The following is a 24,543-nucleotide window of genomic DNA, read 5'->3' as shown; positions in this document are numbered from 1 at the left end:
GTAATGAAAGCCCGGGAGAGGGATCTGGGTGGTCAAATTGACAGTGGTAACAAGCATGGGCGCGCCAAAGGCCAGAATGTTCAGTTGAAGTCGGGTCAATTCATGTATTGGTGCTAGATGGACTTGAGCCTAATGCGCGATCTTTCTCGTCGCGTCCTATGGAAGTGCTGGTACTCATGCAGTTGGCGAAGCAAATGTAACCCTACACAAAAGGCGGAGACCCAGCACCGCGGATTCCCGGATAGAGAGAGCTCAGCATCGAAATTAATTTATAAGTGTACCGTCTCGCTGCCCCTGACGATACCGGTTGCCAGTTCCAGTGTAAGCGCCTCGGTCAAGACACCGGTCTGACTCATTCTTGGCGATTGTAGTGGCTTGTTTGGATCCATCGGCAAACTCCCCAAAACTCGAATTTCTGTAAAACTGGAGGAGATTGCGACTGTCGTCTTCATTTATATAAAGTGTTGAGGCATCGAATACACTAGTTGATATTGCGATAATAGAAAAACTGTTCTGTCTCTTGCAATGGCTAGCGGGAAAAACACCACAAAGGTGCTCGTAACTGGCTTCGGAGTAAGTAGCCCCTATAAGTTAATCCATCTGATAAACAGCGTTACTAACAGTTGTCTCAGCCATTCTTGGATGTTGTTAAGAACCCGTCCTATGAGATTGTCTGTCGCCTCCCGCAGACCCTTTCATCAGGTGGCAACATCACCATTATAGCTCATCCAGAGCCGATTCCTGCAGCGTACCACAAGATCGCTGAAGTGGTGCCCAAGCTGATTGCAGACCATGACCCCGACATCGTCGTCCACATGGGCCTGGCCATGGAGCGGGACTACTTCGCCGTCGAGAGTAGCGCGCCGAAAGAGGGATACCATGAGATCCCAGACATCGCGAGGCGCGTCTTTACCCGAGCCGACAATAAGGCTCGGTTTGGCAAATCAGCAGGATCTCTGGTGACCGATTTGCCCTTGGAACAGGTTGTTGGCTCCTGGGAGGACTCGGTGGCCCAAGCCCGGCTGAGACTGCCGTCTTCTTCGTCCTCGGGGGTAGGAGCTAAGGCCCAAGGAAGTGGAAAGAAGGGCTTCAAAGGCTTCAAGGAAGAACTGAAGTGCGTCGATGTGCGCCTGAGTGATGACGTGGGGACGTACGTGTGTGGATTCATCTACTATCTGAGCTTGCTTGAGATGGAGAAGAAGGGAAAGAAGAAGAGCACTGTCTTCTTCCATGTTCCGCCACTAGGAACCGACGACGAAGTGCAGGTTGGTCTAGAAGTAACCCAATCTCTTATCCAGGCATTGGTTGATAACACCACGCCCAAGGGCAGTTGAAGCGCTGCCGGTGTCTCACATAATAAAACCTTTGGAGGCCATCAGATAAGGGACCCGACTGGTCTCTGAGCCGGTTCATGATCAGCGTTCGTGTTCGTCGGCTGGGACGTCGATCTCTTGTGTGTGGCCGGTTCTATGTACACCATGGAGGGTCTGGCTGAGCTCCCCTGCAGTTATGCATGCAATGGCGATGCTTGGGCAGTAGTTGCACAATATATGGCAGGTACAGACATCTTGATGATCCGTATCCTACCACGATATGAAACGGACAGTTACCTGCCAAGCGAACCATCAATTCCAGATTGCTGCCCTTGTCCAGTAACTCAGTGACAAAATATGCCTACCTGCTGCTTCAAGGCTCGTCCTCTAGCTTCTCTCGAACGGCCCTGTTTGATTGGCTGATGCATCTGGCGTAAGCACTACACCCGTAATCTGTTCCCCTCCCAGCCCTCGTACGTGAAAGTGACTCATGGTGTAAGGTTGTATCGACAGCAACCTATTTAACCAACCCCTCAGGTAGATCAAAGGCCTGTTTTTTCTCGTACACTTCTCTCCATTACAATCCACTATTAGCTTGCATTCCCAGGTTGTATCACGGTTCATCATGGCTACAGATGTCGGATACGCGCACGATGATGCCTTCGACGCGGGATTTCTCAAAGTCGACGACATCCACAGCTTACACTATGAGCAGTACGGATCACGAGACGGAAAACCAGGTGAGCTACATAAGTTATGCCTAAGTGCAGCATGACTCGGAAGCTAACTGTCCATCATAGTAATCTTCCTCCACGGCGGTCCGGGTGGCGGCACATCAAAGGGGAACACGGCCTTCTTCAACCCGGAAATCTACCGAGTCGTACTGCTCGACCAAAGGGGTGCCGGGAAGTCCACCCCTGCCGCTGAGCTCCGCAACAACACCACCCAACATCTCGTCGCCGATATTGAGGCGCTGCGCGAGCACCTCGGCATCTCCAAGTGGCACATGGCCTTCGGGGGCTCTTGGGGCTCGACCCTGGGGCTTGCCTATGCCGAGGCCCATCCGGCCATGGTGGGCTCGCTGGTCCTGCGGGGCATCTTCCTCGGCTCCCGGGAAGAGATGTCGTGGTCGGAGGAGTCGGGCGCTGCGTTTTACCCGGACGTCCAGAAGGCGTTTCTCGAGTACCTGCCCACGGCCGAGCAGCGTGCGCACCCGGAGCGAAGCTTCCACCAGCTGGTGACGACGGGCGACTACGCCGCGCGCGTCGCCGCGGCTCGCGTCTGGACCACGCGCGAGATGTCGATGAGCACGGTCGAGCCCAGCCCCGAGATCCAGGCCATGCTTGCCAACGACAGCTGGGTCATGTCGCACTCGTGCTTGGAGCTTCATTACTTCGTCAACGACATGTTCCTCGAGCCATTCGAGCTGATCCGGCCCGACAATGTCGCCAAAATCAGCCATATACCTACGAGCCTTGTCCAGGGCCGGCTCGACCTTCTCTGCCCGCCGAAGTGGGCCTGTAGGTTGCAAGAGGCGCTCCCACAGTCGAAGCTCTACATCATGGATGGCGCGGGACACAGTGCCATGGAGCCTGCTACTTTCAAGCAGCTGAAGGCGGTCGTTGATGAGTATGCCAAGTTGTAACGAGAGACGAGAAATGAAGTCGGGCAAATGTCTTGCCACTCAAGGAAGAGGGAATTGGGCAAGCTGGTGCGACATAGTTGACGTGTACTTCAGTAGCCATAAATTGTGACGGCACACGTGTTGACAGGCCAATGCCATAACCAAAGTGATTCATTGACCGAACATCGATCGATAGGACAGTGGACATACCTCTCAGGTTGGTACGGGTAGGAGACCGTCGTATCATCCACGCAGCTGGAATGTTGATAAGCCGCATCACCTTCCATATTGGACTTGGCCCCAACAGCGCTACCCCGCCTTCCCACCGGCCGTATCACTTTGAAGCAAACGTCTTGGACTATAAATATACTATCCTGACTTAAAGTTCGGGCTTGTAGACCTTTCAAGACTGACTATACAGAAGTGCATATAAAAATAGGCACATGAGCTCAGACCGAAACATGTGTAGCAATGGCGACACCTTGACCTCGTGGCAAACACTGGCCACCGCAAAGCGTGAGGCCATTCTTGGCTCCATCCCCGAAGAATGGCGTCTTGCCAAGATACCCACCGTAGAAGAGCAGCGCAATGTGACAGGTGCCTATATCCGGCAGTTCCTGTCAGCAAAGGAAGTTGAAATCACTGAGACCGACGCCATGGGTATCGTCGAGAAAACGACGTCCGGTGCATGGAGGGCCGTCGAGGTCATCCAAGCATTCTGCCACCGCGCCTCCCTGAGCCATCAACTGGTACGTACCTCAGCAGGAAATCATCACGGGCTGGCTAAAACCGTACCGCTTACCTTACTCATCAGGTCAATTGCCTTCACGAGACGTTCTTCGATGCCGCGCTGGCAGATGCCAAGGAGCTCGACGCATACTTTGCTGATCATGGCGAACCCAAAGGCCCCCTGCACGGCTTGCCCGTGAGCCTCAAGGACCAGTTCCACATCAAGGGCGTGGAGACGACTATGGGGTATGTGGGCTGGATCGGCACTTTCCAGGGCCAGAAGGGAGACTCGCGCAGCATGACCTTCGAGAGTGAGATGGTGCGCGAGTTGCGCCAGCTCGGGGCGGTGCTGTACTGCAAGACGGCCGTGCCGCACACCCTCATGTGCGGCGAGACAGTCAACAACATCATCGAGTACACGTGGAACCCCCACAACCGCAACCTGTCGTGCGGCGGCAGCTCCGGCGGCGAAGGGGCGTTGATTGCCCTCGGTGGATCGCCGGGTGGTTTTGGTACCGATATTGGCGGGTCGATCCGCATCCCGGCTGCTTTCAACGGGCTCTTCGGACTGCGGCCGACATCAGGTAGATTACCATACGGGGGAGTTGCCAACTCCATGGACGGGCAGAACTCGGTGCTCAGCGTCGTTGGACCATTGGCCTCCTCGGCGGGCGGCGTTAAGCTCCTTACGAAGTCGATCCTGTCTGCCGAGCCCTGGCTCCACGACCCGCTGGTCACAGAAATACCATGGCGTAGAGATCTCGAAGCGCAGACCAAGGACTTGATCGCCTCGTCGCAACTTAGCGTTGGGTTCCTCGATCACGACGGCGCCGTGGCGCCGCACCCGCCGGTCAAGCGCGCCCTGGGCTTGCTGCGGGACCTCATCTTGCAGTCCGGTAATAAAGTGTTCGAGTGGCAGCCGCCACCGCACCTGTTACAGCGCGTCAACGAGCTCACCTACAAGACGTGGCTCTACGACGGGGGCGCCGACGTGCGCAAGGACTTCGCGCTGTCGGGCGAGCCGTGGGCGGTGCAGACCCTCGACATCTGGCAAGAACGGCCACAAGCTGACGCCTCATCCATCGCCGAGAATAACCGCGCGCTGCGGCAGTGCCGCAAGGAGTACTTGGACTACTGGAACAGCACCGCGGCATCGAGTGGCACAGCAGAGCGCCACCGCCCAGCCGACGTGTTCGTGGCACCATGTGCGCCCTTCGCCGCCGCCCGGCCGGGTCGGTACGACTACATCGGCTACACCAGCTTTGTTAATGGGTTGGATCTGCCGAGCGTCGTGGTGCCCATCACCAAGGTGGATCGGACGGACGATGTGGTGGACACGAGCTACCAACCGGTCAGCGAGCTTGATAAGAAGATACAGAGTGATTGTAAGTATTCCCCAGCAGCCGACGAAATTAATCCCATCGTAATCAACCAGCACTGATGATGAGGCCGACAGATGACCCAGAGATCTACGATGGCGCGCCGGTCTCGCTGCAGATCGTTGGCAGGAGACATCAGGAGGAGAAGCTGCTAGCTATTGCCGAGTGGCTCGAAGGAGAGCTCAAGAAAGGGTCTCTTGCAACATGAGCATCTTGGCTTAGGATGCCATTGAGATAGTGATCAAGATAATGCTAGCCTTCCAAGTCGCAATCCAGCAACAAGAGGGTAATGTGAAGAATGATGTTTGCTGGAATGCTTTTTGGCAAGCGACGACGAGATCGGGGCAAGTTGCACCTGGTGGAATGAGCTGCGCACCCCCGGTTGCCCCAGACTTCGCCCCGACTAGCCCGCGCACCGCTAGTTGTTGTTAGTGGGCATGGCTCTAGAGTAGAAACACTGTTTAGGAGTCACCGCCATTTGACCTTGGAGGATAAAAGGAGCAAAAAAAAAAAGAAACGACGCGAGCAGGGTTTGAACCTGCGCTCCCGAAGGAAATAGATACCTGGAATGGGGCTTTTTCAAGCGCTATATTCAAGTCTATCGCATTAGACCACTCTGCCATCGCGCCTTTCGATAAGATAATGGGTACTTATCGAGTGCTATGTACTGAGCAAGTTAAGTGCCAATGAATCAAATGCCCCAAGGCAACTACTCAAATGGCACCCCGCCTGCATCTGGTTGGGTAGATAGTCTCCAACTCCATCTCATCCTCGACCCAGTCGCACGTCAACCCTCGTAGCGCCGTAATGTTTAAGGAACCGCCCCCAAATGGGCTCCGACCTCTGATCTGTTCTGGACTTTTCCCCTATCGCAATGGGCCAAAGCACCCGCCCAGCGCCGTCCTCCCACCCGATCGGCCTCTCCCCGCCGTGGGATTGCTCGCACTCGGGCGCCGCGCTCATGTAGCCCGGGTCGACCGTGTTCATGGCAACGCGCGACAGCCTCCAGGCCGTGTACGCCTCCGTCTCCGTAATCATGTTGAGTCCGGCTTTGGACATGTTGGTGTGCACGTGCTTGCCGTTTTTCGAGGCGCTCTTGGGCGACCTTTCGAAGATGCCCTCGCGCGACGACACGTTGACGATGTAGGCCCCCGGCCCAGGTTGGTGGGGGCCCCTGACACCCTGGCCGCTCGTGAAGTGCACCGGCGCGTGCTTCATCAGCGGCATCAGCTCGCGGATGAGGATCAGCGGGACGAACGTGTTGACGCTGTGCGCCGAGATGACGTCTTCGTAGGGTATGTCGGCCAGAGTCTGCACCCACGACGATGGACCGTCTTTGCCCCCGGCGACTGATAAACTCGAATCAGTCCCTCGGCATGCTAAATTCTTTGAATCCGCCCCTAAAACGTTCGCAGTTTCAATGCTCTCGAGGTTCGCTCCCCCAGCGCTGGCGGATTCAATCAAGTGATGGTCAGTGACGCCGCGAACCCTTGGCTCGTACGAGTGTGTTATCAGCATTGACTTCTCAGTTTCCTGGCCCTTCAACAGCCTCTCCCTTGACACGGCATTTTGCTCCTTTTCCCTGCTGTCGGTGAGTGTTTGAGCTGCATTGTTGATCAGAATGTGCAGCACCCCCCATCTGCCCAACGAGGTTTCGTACTTGCTCCACCAATTGGAACGCATCGCTGGCCGCCCTGAAGTCGGCACCAATGATTTTGAGCCGCTCTCTCCAGACGGAAGAGTCGCTCTCATGATTATACCGAGTAATCGCATCTTCCGGATACCGCGTCGAGACGATGACCGCAGCACCACATCGGAGCAGCCGGAGGGCAGTGTGGAAGCCCAAGTTGATGCGACCGCCAGTAACCAGAGCAACTTTCCCGTCCAGCTTAAGATTGGGTGGGAGGGAAACTGCCGACCCGGCGATGTTGAACTCCCCACAAGGCTCACATATACTCGGGAATACCTTGTGACGGCGTTGGATGACCATTTGGCAAACGTAGCAATAACGCAAGGGACCGCCGGTCCGTGCCGGTTGGGCAGCGACGTAGTCGCGCAGCACCCCCAAGTCCCTTCGGCCGAGAGATCCGCCGCGGACGCGTCTATCACAGGACTTAACGTGAGACCCATGCTCTCTTGGAGTGAAACTCTGTCGGGGCTCCTCCTAATCGCGGTTACGGCTTTCTTCACCATATCTTGGTACATGACCTCGCGCACCGTTCTATCGGCCCCTGGAAGTAGGCATGCCGCTATGTCCCGCGCGCGTTCCGTAGGGATTCGCGGCAGGTATAGTGCCAAAAGAGACGGGAGCTGGTTCAGGTGGCCGCTGCCCAAGGAAGAGTCGAGGCGAAGCTGCTGTGCGATGACTTCGGCTGACTCCCCAGCGATGTAAGCTTCATAGTCCTCCTGGGTTAGAAGTTGCTCGTACTCGAGAAGCGAGTCAGGCACAGGCGCCAGGATATTCTTTCTAATGCCCGGAGTTTCAGGTCCGTTACCAGACTTGTCGGCGGGAACCTTCAAGCACTCTTGAACCAACTCCGGGGCCTCGCTCTTGACCCAGCTGACGCATCGAAGAAGAGCCTCAAGCCAGTCCAACTCGGTGTAACAGTGGGGCGATGCATGTTCCGTCTTTTTCAGGTAGCTGACATGCGTAATGTTGGCTCCCAATTCTCTATATCGAGCAAACTTAGAGATACCGGTGTATTGAAGTATGTTTGGCATACCCTCAATGCATTGGCGGAGGTCTGGTATTAGTTCTGGAGGATACCTCAGACTATGACCCTCATTTTCAACTTTAGTAGCGTCGCCATCCCCGGGTAGAGGATATCGCTCCAGCGTCGTACAAATGAGACGCAACACCCAGTCGGCAGGGACCAAGGCCGGATGTGGATACCGGAAACGGCACGAGTATCTACGCGGTTTCAGAATGTTGGAAGTGCTGATTTTCCCAGAGGTGCAGATGGGCTTGTTGAGCATGCGCTGAGCATCGCGGCGCAGACCGTCCAGGGTATGCTGTGTGGCTGATTCCCGGCGGTCCTGGGGGGCGAACGGCTCTTTTGAGCTCGGATGGAAACACCTCTTTTAGATCAGCCAGGCGAGAAAGCTCTTGCGATTTGGCTATGCCTTGCAACTTGAGAGCCTGTGCAAGATACGGCAAGAAGTTTTGAGCCTGCTGGGCAGTCCATTTGTGGTCGATGACGGCTGATGTGAGCTCTACCATAGATTCCTTGGACCGCATGCACTCCTCCAGTGATGGCATCTGCACGTTTTCAGGCGTTTCTGAGGACTCGATGCGCGTTAAGATGTCCCTGGGCAAGAATCGTGTGATAGACTCAAGCTCCGCATGACTGTTAAGTCAGTCAGTAAGTGCATCGTGCAATTGCGTGCTAGAAGATCGTGGTGCTACTACTTACCGTAGTCCTTTGAGTCGCCATCGCGTGTCCCCTGGTAGCGGAAGGATGTTGAGAAAGACGGAGAGGAAGTCCTGCTGGAGCTGCTCTAGCGACGTTGCTTTGCTTCTACTGTCGACATCGAGGTGATATCTCCTAGCCATGCTGGGTATTTGCATGGCTACTTGTCGACACCAGATCCAAGACAGAAAGTTGGCGGCCTGGAACAGCTTCCGGAACTCCTCGATCTGGTTGACACCATCCTCGCGGACGAACAGCCATTTCCACTGCAGAGAGTTCTTGATCGCCCAAAGAAGTCTGGGGCCAGCAGTTGGGGCAAGCGACAGCTATGATCACCCCATTAGCTACATATACAAGGCAGTACAAGAATCACGGCTGTTTTCGAAGAACACTTACCTCCAGAACGCGATGGAGCTGCTGGTCGGCAATGATGGGAGCAATAATTTCTGGCGGCAATGGGGATATCCTCTTTGCTATGGCGCAGATGCGAGGGTTGTCGGGTGGCCCGTCCATCGTGTCTGGTTGCAAGCCAATCCTGACTCCCAGGTAAAATAGTGAGGTACAGAGTGTAAGCGAATCTACAGAATGCGCAGGACGATACTCTCGAGATTTTGCGTCTTCTTATACCCGGGTGGGTGGGTGGTGCTAGTAAGCAGGCTCAATGACGATGGCCTAGCTGCGAGGTTGGCGTGTGACTCCGCGTAGTCTGCGGCGCAGCCCGACAACGGTGGACCGGCATCTTGACTATGATAAGGGACGGTCAGCGTATAAGCTTCTAACGCCTGCGAAAACAGTCTTTCTAGGCAGAAGCCTCCATGCAGTTCCCGTTTAACCCTGACCGGGGGCCTTTCGATGAGTCACTGCCCCATTCACCCCGTCGGCTTCCGATGCCATGCGCTGCTCTTCTCTGGGCAGCCAAACACGTGTAAGTCCCCGAGTCTTATAATACTACCAGTGTTCCAAGACGTGCCATGCAGGACCAAATTTGAGAGCCCAAGCAAGCAGTGGAATAAATGCACTTATCGTTGAGATCATAGCTTCAATTGCTTGAACTCTTCTATAGCTCCCCCCGATAGGCGAGGGGTCGGTATGTATCAAACATATATATGTACAATGAAAGATCGTGACTGTGGATAGCGGCCTCTAGCCGGAACAGGTATCCTACCTTTTTGTTCATAGACGGGCGGAATGAGCGTGTGATGGTTTCGTAGAGTGAAAGCCTGTTCTCTTCTTGTTGTTTAAAGACGGCCTAGCCGATCAGCATGTACTTATGTATCCTCAAGAGACATCGCTGTTGTTGTTGTTTCATATCATCAAAACTTTTATCATTACAAGGAGAAGGCCAAAGCCAGGCCCGCAGCAACGAACAAGCTACCGCCCCAGGTCTGGAGACGGGGCGCCGCCTCGGCCGTGATGATGCTCTGCGTGGGCGCGGGCCGGTTGATGGTGCCGTTGGTGATTGGGCTGCTCGTGTTGGTACTGGGTGTACCGGTGACCATGGGTGGCGGTGGTGCGACCACGACGGATGTGGCCTTGGGTGGTGGCGAGGACGGCGCCATGGAAAAGGGTGGAGTGGCAGCCGGAGGCGGCATCATCATCGGCGGGGCCGAGGACATGGCGGGAGGTGCCGCGGCTGGAGGTCCCATGCTTGGTAGGTTGTTCGAGGGCGGCGGCGGCATCAAGCCCTTGGAAGGTGGCATTGTGGCAGCCGGAGGTGGCATCATGCTTGCGGGCGGCGCCATACTAGGCTGGCCCTTGGCGGGAGGTGGCATCATGCCGTGAGCAGGCGGAGGCATGGCTGATCCAGCCGGCGGCGGCATCATGCCCTGGGCGGGCGGCATCATACCAGGGACGCTTGGGGTTCCGCAGGATGGGGGAGGAGGGCAAGCCTTGACTGGAGGGCACGATGCAGGAGGAGGGGATTTGGGGCATGCAGGGGCTGGCGGGCACATCGACGCGGGCGGCGCCGCCATTGGCATCCCTTGCGGGCAACAAGGGGAGTTTGGACGCGCCCCCGTGCTGCGGCATGGCTGGCATGGCGGCCGGGGAGGACCACCTGCTGGCGGCATATGTCCGGCTGGCATCTTTGGCGATGAGCCGCCACATGAAGGTCCAGTACATCCTCCAGCGGGCATTCCACCTGCAGGCGCATGTCCAGCCGGCATGCCGCCAGCAGGCATTCCTCCGGCAGGCGCTTCTCCACCGGCCATTGGAGGGGCATTGCACCACCACCACCTGGGGACTGTTAGCTCATGGTTCAAGATGAAGACACGGATGGCTCCTTACATGCTCCTCCGCCGCAAGTTCGCTTTGTCATCTTGCCGGCGGGCGGGGAGGCAGGAGCCGCCCCGGATGCTCCACATGGAATACACTGCATAGGGGTGCGGGCGCCCCGGTCGCGCAAGATGCAACGGCAATGTAAACTGTGCTGACGGCCATCTGTGCTGGGGGAGCGGCGACACCGCCGGCCGGCGGCGCTGCTGGCATGGCGCCTCCGGTGGCAAGTGCCAAGGGCAATATCTGTGTAAGGGCGAGTAGGTACTTCATTGTGAGTAAGTTATGGCGTCGGCCGGGTATATTTCGAAATGGAACTCGGTGTGTGTCTCTCTAGGATATATATCAACAGCAAGAGAATGTGTCCACTGCCCGCTAGTGATATTGCACATTAAGAACAAGACGGAAAGATAAGGCGAAAAATGAATGACAGTGCAGGCTTCCGATTTACCGAAGAGAAGAGGAACAGGCTCGGTTCGGGCATACAGACGGCTTCCCTTATATGGGATGGGCGAGCAACGACACATGTGGACGAATGGGTCGAGAAGACATGGTCTCATAGGGCTTCGGGGTGGGACACCAATTGCCGAACGTTGCGAAAGGAACTCGAGGCGCAGTCCCCCGAAGCGGTTGCGATGAGGGCCTTAGAGACGTTTCGAACCTGCAAAGTCGGGATTAAAGGGGATCCATAGTGGGTGATCTTCGTCACGATGCTCAGATCGGTGGTCAGGATTGAGCTTCTCCAGGACTTCGCGCAACCGCCTCCCCTGCTGGGCATTAAGGTTATGGGTATCATAGCGACAGGGGGCTTTGGACGGGGCCCATCTGATACCGATCGATCTCCAACCTCGCGCCATCGGAGGCTGAGTGGTTAAAGATGGCCCGACAAGGATCATCGTTGCCGAACCGACTGGGCTGCTGCGGTCCAATCCGACACGGCACCGACTCCACAACGCCGCGACACATGGCACTGCCACCATCGCGAGTTTGATCAATGCGCCCACGAACAGGGTGGTATTCACTGCCGGCTCCTGCACGCTGGCCTGGTATCCTGGACAGATCCTTCCTCGCCAGGGGACATCAGAGCCGCCCAGCCAAGCCATCATGAAGCACTCAATCCCGCCTCGTCTTGCCCTATACTCTCCACCAATTATAGAACTGACGCGTGCATGCTGGAAGAACTCGAAGGTCTCAACAGCAATGAATTCATTGTTTCTTTGAACTCTGGGGCCTGTTTCACTACGTTCTTTGTTTGCAATCCGATAACTATGCTGTTGTCGCCTTTCGTTTAGTGAGCACAAAGGAAAGGAAAGCCCCAGAGGCGAGACCCTACGTCCCAACCAGGTTGTTGCGCTGCAGGTAGATAGCTTGTTTCTAGGCACGTTAATATGAACTCCCAAATATATATCAAGAGCTATTCTGGTGGGTGAAATGGGCACTGCGGATATCTCAGCCGAACATCAACTATTAACGCCGCTCAAAATGTGTGGGTTTATCGTCTTACATCGGTATGAATGCCAACATACGGAACGAAAAGCATTGCAAAGAGCCACGGGTGCTATCTGTATCTGTATCTTCGCAAAAAGCCCCCACGCACAGTATTACTGTCAGAGTGTAGGTTATGAAGCTTTCTCCTCGCGGAGAATACAAGGCCCTTGTTCCAACTGCATCAAGGAAACCATCAACGCTGGCGGTAGGGAAAGCTCAGAGTCCTGCCTCGGTGACTTGTTGAGCAGAAATGAAGTTAGAGAAAGCTCGTCTTTGAGGCGCCTGGCGATCCTGAACCACTGGTTTCGGCGTTTAGATCAAGAAGTGGAGTGGAATCCAACTGGCGCCGTCAACGAGACGCTGTCGTATAGTCTTCTTCACCCGGATACTACAGTTGAAGAAGCGGCGCGCTGGGGTAGGATTATTGCCAGCCTGCCCAAGTCGGCGTTCCAGTTGGAAGATCAGCTCAGTCTTGCCTGCACTTGGATTAGTCATTTACGAGAAAATTTCCCAGACGAGGATGTCGGCCTTCATATGTATCAGCTGTTTGTCCGCGAAGGGGCGTTTGAAAAAGACACGATCTATAGCCTTGACGGATTTCGCAAACAGATAGAGGAGATTGAAGAAGCAGGGAAACGACAGGCAGCTGGAAAAGGGGCTAGGGCTTTTACTACTTTCTAGTATCAGGCTCACCTATCTCTGACATATAGACTTTAAGTAAGATTAATTGCGGACAATGTACGTCGCATCGCAGCTGTCAAGCCAAGTGGAGCCGCCATAGAGCCCCGTAATAGTGATTCAGGATGAACATCATACACGTGAAGCCGTCATAGTCCCGTACCAGTATTCAACGTCCAGCTTCAAAGAGTATAAATGGTAGCCTCCCAGCCCGTCCTTTCTCGCGTAGAGACATACATGCATACCAATGACATCACACCGGCTATTTACGACATCCATCATCTACTAATCCGACTTCCACCAAGCTCATATCGTCCCACCAGCTACCATGGCTTCAAGCACGTCGTCATCCGACCCGATCGTCTTCTACGACATCGCTTCCGGCCCCCCTGTCCACCCCTTCGCGCCCAATCCCTGGAAGGCCCGGTATGCACTGAACTTCAAATGTGCCCATTTCACCACGGAATGGGTCGACCTGGCCGACGTCACGTCCGTCCGCAAGCGCTTGGGCGCGGACCCGGTACGCTTTTTTTGGGGATGGCGAGCCGTTCTACACGCTGCCGCTTCTCAAGGACCCCTCTGCCGACAACACGGTAGTCGGCGACTCGTTCGACATTGCCGTGTACCTGGAAAGAAAATACTCCGAGGCCCCCTCCTTGTTCCCGAACGCGTCGTCAATTGGGTTGTACGCGTCCTTCAATGCGCACATGGACAACGTCTTCCCCATGGGCGCGGCCCTGGCCAGCCAAGGCATGCCGTTCAACCCGGAGACGGAGGAGCAGTGCAAGGCCGAGTTTTGCCGGCGGATGGGGGGTCAAGACGTACGACGAGCTCATTGTGCGCGGCGAGGCGCGGAAGAAGATCTTGGACGCGTTTCAGAATTCCTTGGGAGATGTGGCCAAATACTTCCGGTTCTCGGATGGCCCTTTCATTGGGGGCAAAAGGCGGACTATGCCGATATCATCATCGGCGGCTGGCTGATGATGTTCTGCGAGACGGTGCCCGAGTGGAACGAGATTCGCGAGTGGCATGGCGGACTTTGGGGCAAGCTGCACGACGCTTTGAAGCCGTATAGAGGAACATGGTAATAGGGAATCAGTGATGGATCCATATCGGTATCTCCCAATTGACTGCATTGCCAAGCTTGGCGCAACGGCCGGAAGAGTGCCGGGTTGTGGCTCCCAGCGGCTTTGTTCCCGCCACGTTGATGATAGCCATGAGTCGTCGCACACCAGTGGGAATAAGGGATACCTAGGCCCGGCCCAGAGGCCTCCGACATACAAATGGATAGGGGGTGACGGAAATAGTAGCATCAAGCTCAAGTACTAGCACAAACAGAGAACCACGTGGGCTGGACGCGGCGTTGAGATGTGCCAAGGGGCCGCCCACACGCCGAGTCCTTGTCGCACTCGGCAACAGCAACGGACGCCTATCCTGATTCGTGGCCGGGTTGGTCATTCGGGATTGATAGGACATATCAAACCGCTAGTCATGGCTATGAACAGATCTAGACTCCACCACTTTCTATTGGCATCGGGAGAGCGAACATCTTCCTTCGAGACGAACGTATTATAATTATAACAAGCTCGCTTCGCCACTGTCTGTTGTAACATCCGCAGTCGCAAATACTCAGACAAGAAATCTTGTTCGGTGTGTAATGTTTAGTTTTGGCAGAGAAAATCCATCATATAAACTCGTCTACTGCCGCCCAAAACATTACCTTCTAGTTTGATCGGAAACAGAAAACAGAAAACGACATAAACAGCACACATCTATGGGCGTCCGAGCAAGCCTCTGGACTGTATTCACAAAATCATGATGCTACATCAGTACACGTACATTTACGTTATTGGCACCTTCTTTGCTTTGCTGGATGCCTATAACAATGGCGCAAGTATGTCCTGACAGACTCTCCTGCACACAGTTGTATGCACAGATGCATGTGCTGACCAAAGGCTTAGATGACGTGGCCATCGCGTGGGCAACCAGTGTGTCTTCGCGATCGATCACCTATAGACAAGCAATCGTCTTCGCATTCATATTTGAAGTCCTCGGGGCCGTGACGGTCGGTGCCTGAACTGCCGACACCATCAAGAATGGCATTATTCCACCATCTGCGTTCCGAGATGATCCCGGCGTTCAGATGCTTGCCTTCACATGCGCCCTCGCCGGTGCTTCTATGTAAGTCTCCTTGCATTACGCATAAAGGGTGATGCGAAGGAAGTCCATGGAATCATGTCACCTAATAGTTGACGATATCTTGCATCATCGCTGGGTTATGTGGTGCTCACGGCACTCTGCTCATGTCTCTTCTACATACTCGCTCGTTTCAGCTGTTGCTGGCATCGGTGTCGCTGTAGCAGGGGCTAGCCAAGTCCAATGGGGATGGAATGGGGGCAAAGGTGCGTTCTATTACCGTCTGCTTCACTGTGTGGACTTACCCCCTTGCCAACACTTGGACTGATACAGGTCTCGGCGCTATTTTTGCTGGCCTTGCGATGGCCCCGTTCATATCGGCCTGCTTCGGCGCGGTCATCTTCGGACTCATCAAGTTCGTGGTCCATATGCGAAAGAATCCCGTGCCATGGGCAGTCTACAGCTCGCCCCTGTGGTTCTTGATCGCCGGCACCATCTGCACCCTGTCGGTCGACTACAAGGGCTCGCCCAACCTCAAGCTCGACAAGAAGCCGCCCGCTTTCATCGCCGGCGTAACCCTCAGCACCGGGTTCGGCGTCTGTCTCCTTTCCGCTCTCTTCTTTGTTCCCTATGTCTATGCACTCGTCATCAAGCGCGACGTCAGCGTGCGGTCCTGGATGTTCATTCAGGGGCCTCTGCTTTTCAAGCGCCCGGCTGTCGAGCCTTCGGCGCAGGCCGTTGCCCCCCAAGTACGCTGTCGTCCAAGAGGGCGAGGGTGAGAGCGGGAAAGCGTCTTCTGAGAACTCGTCTCACGTGGCCAATCCAGACAATCGTGGCGACAGCGGCAATGAAAGGTTGGCAGAGGAAAAGATGAACGTAGAGAAGGCCGTGAAACTCCAGCCTCAACTCACGTACAAGGAGCAGGTGGCCCAAGCCGAGGCTCGGCTCCACGCCCGTCTCCGGAAGAGCCGCGGTCCTATGGGCTGGGCGATGCGGTTCCTCCACAGGCAACCCATGGGTGAGGGGCGCATCTATGAGACTCACAACATGAAGAACTTCATCATGCGGATCCCCGCCATGGCTGTCGTCGCCCTTCTTTACGGTTCACACTACGATATCCATGCTGCTCAGGTCGGCATTGGCGGCACCCCTGAAGGCCGCCGAATGGACCGCGTGTACGCTCACGCGGCCAAGTACCCGGACGACGTCGAACATACATACTCTTTCGTGCAAGTAAGCCTTATTTACTCACTTTAGTCTTAAGCTTGGCACTGCAGGGAAGTTGGGCTTACACATCTCATTCTCTAGGTCTTGACTGCCTGCACCGCATCCTTCGCCCATGGCGCAAATGACGTCGGTAACGCTGTCGGGCCTTGGGCTGCCATTTATCAGGCGTGGTCCACCGGCAGCGCGCAGTCTTCTAAAGCGCCCGTCGCCACCTGGCAGCTCGCAGTCGCCGCGCTGGCTATTTCCTTGGCTTGCTACTTACGGGTACAATATCATGAAGGGCGCGTTACCCCTGATTCTATCCCCCCTCTTGCTCTGTCTCAAACCCCTCCGGCTTAATGCTGACATGAAGGAATTACAGTGATGGGCAACAAGATTACCTACCACTCCCCAAGCCGTGGGTGCTCGATGGAGATGGGCGCCGCCATAACCATCCTCATATTCTCCCAGTACTCACTCCCGGTCTCGACGTCTATGTGCATCACCGGCGCCACGGTCGGCGTCGGCTTGATGAACGGCACGACGAAGGCGGTCAACTGGCAACGGATCGCCCTTCTAATGGTTTCTTGGATTGCGACTATCCCTATTGCGGGAAGCATCGCGGGTATCATCATGGGTGTAGTTTTCAACGCTCCCCATTTTCCTTCGAGTTGATGCGACTGAACATCACTCGTGACACCAACGCCGCGGGGGAACATTACGAGATAAGAAAGAGATAAATAAGAGTCGAACTTTTGGCCATCAGCTAGTATATTGCCATATTGGTTTATATAGCTCCTTTGGAAGGAGCCAAACAATTAGCCTAACCATCAGTCCTTATTCACGGGTCCGTGATCTTGAAACCCCCTACAACTCGTTTCTGAAAGAATCCATCAGAGTCCCAACGCGCCGCTACACGCTTCAACTGAGCAAGCCTCTCAACACCATAAGCCTGTATGACTTTTTCGTCCGGCTGTGCGTAGTTTGGGAAGACCCAACGGGACCCGAGGCCACGCTGCGATGCGACCCTATCGACGTCGCGCAGGAACGCGCCCACCATTTCAAAGGCGAAGGGGTCATCCGCGGCGTTGTGCCAATTATGACAGGTCTCGACAATCACAAGAGGTCCGTCTTCGGGGCGGAGGCCAAAGAAGTTACTCGTCGTGGCTCCGGTGCTATTATCCCGAGCAATAATACTACTCCGCCGCGCGCAAGATGCTTCAATCACGCAAGAAGGAACAGGCAAGAATGCGAGAGTGATCAGGAACCCTGCCTTGTGGCGCGTGGCGCGGACGAGGTCGTACCACATGTCGATGATAGTGTTGAGGAGGTCAAGGTCGAGTTTGACCGAAACTGACTTGTACGAGTTTCTAGAGTTAAGTGTGGCATAGGGTAAGTAGGCAGAAAGACCTGAGAAGATAGACAAGTCGCAAGACACTTACCTAGATCCATCTTTGCAGGCCAGGTCTCCCACCTCTTTCGCGTACGCACTGTGCATTACCTCTCGTGGAACTGACGTGCCAGGGATTCGCGTCCATGGAGCCGCAAACTCGGCCAAAGTATCCTGGCCAGCAGGCCCTGTTGAAGATGCCGACACGGCTATGACCTTGAAAGGGACGTATGGTATGTGTGTGATAGACCATATGAGGTGGTCAACGACAGGTTCAATCTTTCCGTCCTTTGGAGTGGCGTCGAATGGCCGCCGGCTCATTTTGACCATAGCTTCGAGCGTGGCCTGTCGCGCCGGCGTCAAGTAAAACATATAGGCGCATCTGAAATGTTTCGGGTGTGGGAAACATTCCATCTCCACCGCGGTCACGATACCGAAATTGGTCGATCCGCCGCGCAATGCATCCCAGAGATCCTCTGCATCGTCCTCAGCGTCCGCATCGCTGCTCGTGGGTTCTTTACCAGACGAGGACGGTGCGGTGGCCCGCACGACCTGTCCCGAGGCCAGAACCACCTCCCAAGCCGTCACCAGATCGGCACCGAAGCCGTGCTGGTGCGAAAAGAACGACAGGCCACCGCCCAGAAGAAAGCCCACGACCCCGACCTGCCCCGCCCGTCCGCCCGTCGTCGTGAGCGGCGGGTCGTGCGCTTCCAACGCCGTATACACGTCGCTCCACCGGTGCCCGGCCGCGATGCGCACGCGCGTACCGCCCCCCAGGACCTCGATGCCCCGGACGCCGCGCATGTCAATGGTGACGCCGCCCGCGGCCTTGGCGGCGCCGGCAAACGTCGCGTGCCCGCCGCCGCGGACGGCGATGGGCGTAGGCGCCGGCAAGGACCGCCGGAGGGCTTTGATGAGGGCCGACACCTCGGCGGTGGACGTGGGACGCGCGACGGCCGCGGAGCGCACCTCGTTGGCCTGCGCGGTGTGGAAGCCCGTCTCGCTGTCGGCGAATTCGGGTGAACCGGGGAAATAAAGCACGTCGCCGACGGCACGGCTTCCGCCTTCCGACCCCAGCTCTGCGGTCAGGCTTGTGCGCACCGCTTCAGACCATGATGGCGGAGGCGATGGTGATTCTATTGACGTAGGCTGCAACGTCTTACTGAAAAACATGATTATATGGAGAATTGCGAGACAGGGGCCGCAAACCGCATAGTCCCGAAGGGACTGCTTTGTATATATACCCCTTTTGACCATGCTAGGCTACACTCAGCCCCAAATCCTGCCTGGGGTAGTCTAGTGAGAGACTACCCAATGGAAATCGCTCGCTCGCAGTGGCCCGTCATCCGGCTTGTTTACTAGTGCTTCATTCAATCAGGTATAGCGCTGACGCCGTCAGCTTGTTACCACTACCTCCCAAGTCCTTAGTGCAATGCAACATATCCAGCACGACGCCATGATTCTTCATGAGATGCTTCGATGGGGCCCACCTTATCAAATATAAATTGATGCAGATCTCCATCCCACTGCACGAGACCACGCGTAAGGCTTAGCAGGTCTATCACCTTTTCTTGTATGATAGGAGAATATTATCCATCTATAAGTTCTCGGCAGACTCTAGATTAAGCGGGGGACACGCGAACCCGGCCTACACAGTCGTCCTTCCTTTCAGCAATGATGCCTTCTCTGACCTCGCCGTCAAGACCACCTGCTGCGCCAGTGCTGCAATACCCCATGAATCTTTTGTGGCGATCCGTGAGTTTCGGTGCTACCTCGTGGCGCAACGACAGAGGGTTTTGCTCCTCTGAAAAGACAATTAATGAGTGGAATCAATAGGAAAAGATGGAGTCGACTCACGAAGACGTATATAAGACCGCATGAAGAACATAATGATGGCCGGGCGTTCACCCGACTCATTCGTATTTAGGCCCGTTGCGTGCCATAACCGGCTCTCAAATACCATTGCGGTGCCGGCAGGGGCCTGAGCTGCGATACTGCCGTCGATGTCAAAGACGTCTTCAGGCGCGACATTGCCATTGTGGGAACCTGGGTAGATACGGGTGCCGCCATTCTTCTCGGTGAAGTCGTTGAGTAACCACATGATGTTCATGCCAAAGGTAACGGTACGGATTGGTGGCTGGATGGCGAGCTGGTCTGTGTGCAGCTGCATTGGTTGACCACCAGGTCGCGCGATGTTGGCGAAATAACTATGGAGATTGGGGTAATCACCAAGCATTCAGGGTACCATCTCATCAATGAGGGGGTGGTTCAGGAGATCAAGAAATTCCTTGGATATTGTGAGCTCGGATTCGTAACAGAATGATTAGGGTGAGGATATAGACTTGCATCACCCTTGTTGGTCAAAACCCAGACACGCTGGTTGGGTTGGAGGGGACCACCGTCGTTCTTTGCAACACCGGCAGCAGTCTCTCCAGCAGCTTGTTCCTCCACTGCCTTCTTGAGGATGCCAACCTCGGCAGGCGTCAGGGCATCTTTGACGAATCCATAGCCAAACTCTTTGATATCTCGCTTGACCTGATCGAGGTCGGTAGTTGGCATTGGAAGACGCGGAAAGGCCTCGGGTGTGTACTTTTGGAGGGGCCGGGGTGGATTTGGGCCAAGGAGGTCACAGAACTTGATGGCAACAGCAATAGAGCCCTTTGGCTTGTACGCTTCATGGAAGAATGCGTCCTTGAAGATGGCCAATCGTGGCTCTAGGGTACCCTCGGCGAACTGGAAAATGTAATGAGGCTTGATGGTAAGTTCGGCGTCGGGGGTGTCATTACAGTGGTCGATGATCTTTGCAAGCGATTGCCCGGCACGGGCGTCGACAAATATAGGGGGACGCCCACCGAGCGAAACAGAGATGAGGGCATCCAGTCTGCTCAAGGCTTGTAGATTACGCTTGATAGCCTGTGTGGCTTGCTCGGCCTCGGCATCCGATTTGAAGGTCTCGGTGTTGCATGGCGTGTGCCTGTGCCACTCAAGCCCTGGAGTCAAAGAGGCTGATGAGGTATCTGCCATATTGTGGAGGGATCGGCTTAGGTTTAGGTATTGTAGATAGCCTGTCAAATAGAATATTAATATGTCAAAGTCAGGGACTGGGCTTGGAAATGAACGGTGAACTTGCAGAGCGGGAGAAACGATCTTTAAATTGGAAGCTGCACATGGGTCACCTGCGTTCCGGTCGGTAGGTTGCGCCTTCAAGTTTTATCGATGAAAACCTGTCAGGCGTCATCATTTGAGGTCATGTCGTCGGCAGTTGTCGCAGTTCGTCAATAACGGGAAGAATCACCAGGACAATGATGCAATCCTAAAGTTGATAGTGGCCCAGGAACAAGTACCGTTCATGCAGGGGTATCAATCGCGCAGTTATTTGATTCCCTTGCCTGTGTAGCACACGGTTCACCGGGACATCTCAACATCAGTGGAAGATTGGATGTCATGACTAACGCGCGATGATTGAATACTGGTCTTGCTTATTCTCTCTCTTCCCTGTCATAATTAGAATCCTCGTAAAGTAACAACGAAAAGAAAAAGAAGGAAGACATAACAGCCTTCCGTCGAGGAGTCTATGAGCGGGTCTTAAACTCATTGCTCCTCCAATTCCAGCTTTTGTCCTGGCGTCGAGCGGCTCTTGATTCACGAGCGTCGTTTTGCTTCTGTCGTTTCGCTTCATTGGGCTTTAGGCTATTGTCCTCGGAAAATTCGACGTTCGAGCCCATTACATGCTGCTTTGACTTTCTCTTGACGTGGCGTGCAGGCGCTGGGGATTTCTCCAGTGGCCCCTGGCCAGAGGAAACCGAGCTTTTACCCGGTGATGCGGCCGCGGCTACCGTCGAAGAGGTTTGCGGGAGTGGTGTTGGTTGACTGTGCTGAGTAGCAGCGGTATGGACAGGATAGTACCACGTTGGCATTGGCTGCTGCCATGTTGGCATGCGATGCTGCCATTGAGGTATCGGGTTCGTCAGATAGCTCTGCTGCAGCTGCTGCCATAAGCGGAAGCGTTCATTGTTATCGCCGTGCCTGTATTTCATCTCCGTCTCCTCCGCTTCCATGGCCTCTATTCCCCTTTTGTGGTCTTCAGTCAACGCCGGCATATGGTTATCCATGGCCATCTTCCAGGCATGATAGATACAGTCCAGCTGATGTCTCATGTAGTAGGCCGGCCCCGCATTGATATTGTTCGCAAGCGACCATTCGACAGTCCGGTTGAACGCGCCGAGGATGTCTGTCATGAGTGCTCGTGCGCCCAACATATTATCGGGAGTCGACGATTTAAACTTGTTGATCATGTTGTTCTGCATTTCCATGGTCAATCCCAGCTCTTCTGCGCGCACTCTGTTTTCATTGTACTCCTCCGACTGAGATGTCCCCTGAATCGGCGCTGGAATTGGAGGCGTAGCAGTTTCCGTTTCACTTCCTTCGCTTGGCGCCGATTCCGGTAGCTCGGATGCTGTGTTGGTGACCTAAACATGTCAGTGGATAATGATACATACATACATATATGTACTACATCAGACTTGCTGAAAGGGTCCCTCAATACGGGAAACGACTTACGCCGTCAACTTCGATGCCGGTAGACTTAGCAACTCCGACCTCCCTTGACGCTTCATTGGGTGTTTTTATTGCCATGTTTTTGTTGCGAGTTGCTGTGGAAAGGAAGCAGTTTCACCAAGCAAGTAAGCTCTGATATTACTCGTCGTAGATGGTCCACCGAAAGCTTCTGCTAACAGATATTTGCAAGGAAATAAAGAGAGGCTACAGACGGGATCACGAAGAACAGGCGATGCATCCTGAGAGAAAGACCATGTCATTTGCATGAAATACCGGCTGATTCCAGGGCGCGCCGCTTCCGGCTGCTGAGCCTCTGGGATATATTGCAACCCTTTCATGTGAGACCTGGAAGACACATAGGAAAATCCGCATTCAAGTCAGACTGGGGAAGTCGCTGGCATGGTTGCCTTTGTTGTCGTGATTTGGTGCAGTGGGCCTGAGACAAAGAATGCCTGGCGCGAACATGTTATCGGATTGCGACAAATGCACTGCTGTCTCCCCAGTCAGGTACCTTTGTTAGACATTTGGTGCTTCTAGATGTATACCAAAACATCCAGTTTGAATAGCCGTTACATGATCTAGGTTAGGCTTCCGAACACCATATGAATAATATAGATTTATTAAGCTTGTGTCAAAATACAAACACATTGATAATGAACCTCCTGATACAGTAGAGTACTTTTATTCAACAGCTGTCATGAATGTTTTGCTTGTATATCTCTTTCATAGAAGACGTGTTGACAATGTAACGTTAGATCTTCATCAATAGCAGCCCTTGAGTATTATCAACTCAGACTCTCATGCAATTCGGGCGAAGACAGCCTCTTTGGAGGTATTTGTCCTTCTCCAGACAGATCATATAAATTAAGGACGAGACGTCCCTGGGCTGCAGCATTAGAGAGGCTCACCGTCCGATAGCTTCTCAAGCAAGGTGCCTTTTGTCCTCTATAGGGACAAGATGCTTGGCGGGACTAATGTGATTTGTTCACCGGACCTGGCTAATTATCGAGCTAGGCAACTCATGAAAATGACGGGTCGGCGGAAGATTTGGTTTGGGGAGAGTTACTTTACAGAATTACGAATGAAGGAAGAGACATGATGACCCTTGAGATCAAGTAAATTTGACAAAAGGCATCTATAGCCAAGCGTGGAGGACTGATGGCTGTAGATTAGACATCAGATTTGTCCCAAGCTTGCTCCCGTTAGCACCTGTAATGCACGAGATACCCGGTCCAAGTCTAGTATTCGGAGCTCATAGATTTCAGAGGTCCCGTCAAAAATCTGCCTCTCCAGTTGCTACAATCACAACTCTCTGCAGGTGTATGGAATCAGAATATTTTCCATCCACACGGACGTCAAAGTGATGCACGCTATCTAGAAGAACAAATGAGACACAATAATCCGCAAATCTGTCCACACCCTCTTACGCTGGGTGTTATGAGTGCAATATCGACTACATGCGATTTTGGAAATGTTCGGTCCGTCAGCTGCCAAGAAGCATCCCTCCTATTTCAAGTATGCCCGGAGGTCCCGGACCCCCGAAGATAGGTCATGAGGTCAAACACGGAAGCCTCTTTGGGCATGCATATACCGTCTAACAGTCTTGGATTACTCGGTGGCTGGCCGAAGTAACCCTACATATGGACTTCCAACGTGCCACATCACCTCAGCTCAGGCTCTTTTATGACCTTAACTCGCAATGATCAGCGTTCAGCTCCGTCCCGCCCCGTCCTGGGGTTTTGCCAAGTCCGTTGGTCAGCTGGAATTCCGCTATAACGAAGACAACACCCAACATTGTATGCACTATTGTGTCATTTTCCTCTAACCGAAGCGTGCGATTCTTACTGCAGTGAACTAGTGGACATGTATGCACAACAAATGAACGGCTTTGGACGCGAATAGCTCATTGGATGCCTTCATATCTTCAGTTTGACACGGCAAAACCTAGCGAATGGAGAGCAAGGGTTTCCCAAGACCGTCGCCATAGGCTAAATAGACGATTTGGTTGCACGCACATACAATTTTCCACTGGCCGGCATCTGTCAACCGTCCGGCTCCTCTTTAGATTTCTGCAAGCAGGATTTACGGTGGAATACTCAACGAGTGCTATTAATAATCGTACCAGGCTCGCTTCCGTGTGCCGACAGCGTCTTGCCTTCGCTTATGTGCTTATGATCATGTGCATGTCCACGGCTGTTGCTTGATCACACTTGGGTGCAGTTGGGTCACTTTCCTAACACACTGCATGCAAACACACAGTCGGGACGCTTTCTCGAACCACTATATCGAATTTGCCTGACCATAAGATGTCAGCCTTAATGGCGACATTGGCCAATGGGGGCTTTTCGTCCACCTCGCT

At 54.3% G+C, this 24,543-nt stretch overlaps 10 protein-coding genes across 10 annotated transcripts; 5 read left to right on the top strand and 5 right to left on the bottom strand.

Annotated features, from left to right (window-relative positions):
• Window positions 1–525: 525 nt before the first annotated feature.
• On the top strand, window positions 526–1,334 carry PG998_013855 (uncharacterized protein; the record flags this gene model as incomplete). Its single annotated transcript, XM_066880671.1, has 2 exons — window positions 526–573; window positions 633–1,334. 2 exons carry the CDS (start codon window positions 526–528, stop codon window positions 1,332–1,334), a joined length of 750 nt encoding a protein of 249 aa, XP_066724810.1.
• A 604-nt stretch (window positions 1,335–1,938) lies between these two features.
• Window positions 1,939–2,958, top strand: PG998_013854 (peptidase S33- proline iminopeptidase 1; the record flags this gene model as incomplete). The annotated part of the gene is made up of 2 exons (XM_066880670.1): window positions 1,939–2,053; window positions 2,114–2,958. The coding sequence occupies 2 exons, from the start codon at window positions 1,939–1,941 to the stop codon at window positions 2,956–2,958; spliced, it is 960 nt and encodes a 319-aa protein (XP_066724809.1).
• A 440-nt stretch (window positions 2,959–3,398) lies between these two features.
• PG998_013853 (uncharacterized protein) lies at window positions 3,399–5,253 on the top strand (the record flags this gene model as incomplete). Its single annotated transcript, XM_066880669.1, has 3 exons — window positions 3,399–3,686; window positions 3,752–5,051; window positions 5,123–5,253. 3 exons carry the CDS (start codon window positions 3,399–3,401, stop codon window positions 5,251–5,253), a joined length of 1,719 nt encoding a protein of 572 aa, XP_066724808.1.
• A 557-nt stretch (window positions 5,254–5,810) lies between these two features.
• Window positions 5,811–8,968, bottom strand: PG998_013852 (uncharacterized protein; the record flags this gene model as incomplete). The annotated part of the gene is made up of 4 exons (XM_066880668.1): window positions 5,811–8,106; window positions 8,198–8,392; window positions 8,459–8,781; window positions 8,852–8,968. 4 exons carry the CDS (start codon window positions 8,966–8,968, stop codon window positions 5,811–5,813), a joined length of 2,931 nt encoding a protein of 976 aa, XP_066724807.1.
• An 815-nt stretch (window positions 8,969–9,783) lies between these two features.
• On the bottom strand, window positions 9,784–11,002 carry PG998_013851 (uncharacterized protein; the record flags this gene model as incomplete). Its single annotated transcript, XM_066880667.1, has 3 exons — window positions 9,784–10,697; window positions 10,742–10,826; window positions 10,889–11,002. The coding sequence occupies 3 exons, from the start codon at window positions 11,000–11,002 to the stop codon at window positions 9,784–9,786; spliced, it is 1,113 nt and encodes a 370-aa protein (XP_066724806.1).
• A 2,221-nt stretch (window positions 11,003–13,223) lies between these two features.
• Window positions 13,224–13,983, top strand: PG998_013850 (uncharacterized protein; the record flags this gene model as incomplete). Its single annotated transcript, XM_066880666.1, has 2 exons — window positions 13,224–13,415; window positions 13,441–13,983. The coding sequence occupies 2 exons, from the start codon at window positions 13,224–13,226 to the stop codon at window positions 13,981–13,983; spliced, it is 735 nt and encodes a 244-aa protein (XP_066724805.1).
• A 727-nt stretch (window positions 13,984–14,710) lies between these two features.
• Window positions 14,711–16,597, top strand: PG998_013849 (sodium/phosphate symporter; the record flags this gene model as incomplete). Its single annotated transcript, XM_066880665.1, has 7 exons — window positions 14,711–14,789; window positions 14,857–14,942; window positions 14,991–15,076; window positions 15,116–15,297; window positions 15,365–15,701; window positions 15,766–16,264; window positions 16,340–16,597. 7 exons carry the CDS (start codon window positions 14,711–14,713, stop codon window positions 16,595–16,597), a joined length of 1,527 nt encoding a protein of 508 aa, XP_066724804.1.
• Window positions 16,598–17,078: 481 nt separating this feature from the next.
• Window positions 17,079–18,800, bottom strand: PG998_013848 (FAD-binding domain-containing protein; the record flags this gene model as incomplete). The annotated part of the gene is made up of 2 exons (XM_066880664.1): window positions 17,079–17,607; window positions 17,680–18,800. The coding sequence occupies 2 exons, from the start codon at window positions 18,798–18,800 to the stop codon at window positions 17,079–17,081; spliced, it is 1,650 nt and encodes a 549-aa protein (XP_066724803.1).
• Window positions 18,801–19,249: 449 nt separating this feature from the next.
• Window positions 19,250–20,651, bottom strand: PG998_013847 (uncharacterized protein; the record flags this gene model as incomplete). Its single annotated transcript, XM_066880663.1, has 4 exons — window positions 19,250–19,431; window positions 19,485–19,791; window positions 19,873–19,914; window positions 19,974–20,651. The coding sequence occupies 4 exons, from the start codon at window positions 20,649–20,651 to the stop codon at window positions 19,250–19,252; spliced, it is 1,209 nt and encodes a 402-aa protein (XP_066724802.1).
• Window positions 20,652–21,199: 548 nt separating this feature from the next.
• On the bottom strand, window positions 21,200–21,922 carry PG998_013846 (uncharacterized protein; the record flags this gene model as incomplete). Its single annotated transcript, XM_066880662.1, has 1 exon — window positions 21,200–21,922. One exon carries the CDS (start codon window positions 21,920–21,922, stop codon window positions 21,200–21,202), a length of 723 nt encoding a protein of 240 aa, XP_066724801.1.
• Window positions 21,923–24,543: the final 2,621 nt, after the last annotated feature.

The sequence above is a fragment of the Apiospora kogelbergensis genome (genome assembly GCF_038363985.1).
Source record: "Apiospora kogelbergensis strain CBS 113332 chromosome Unknown utg000009l_segment0_segment0, whole genome shotgun sequence".
In the NCBI taxonomy this organism is placed as follows: Eukaryota; Fungi; Ascomycota; class Sordariomycetes; order Amphisphaeriales; family Apiosporaceae; genus Apiospora; species Apiospora kogelbergensis.
Note: the sequence above shows the minus strand (reverse complement) of the source record. Positions and strands in the feature narration are given on the sequence as shown.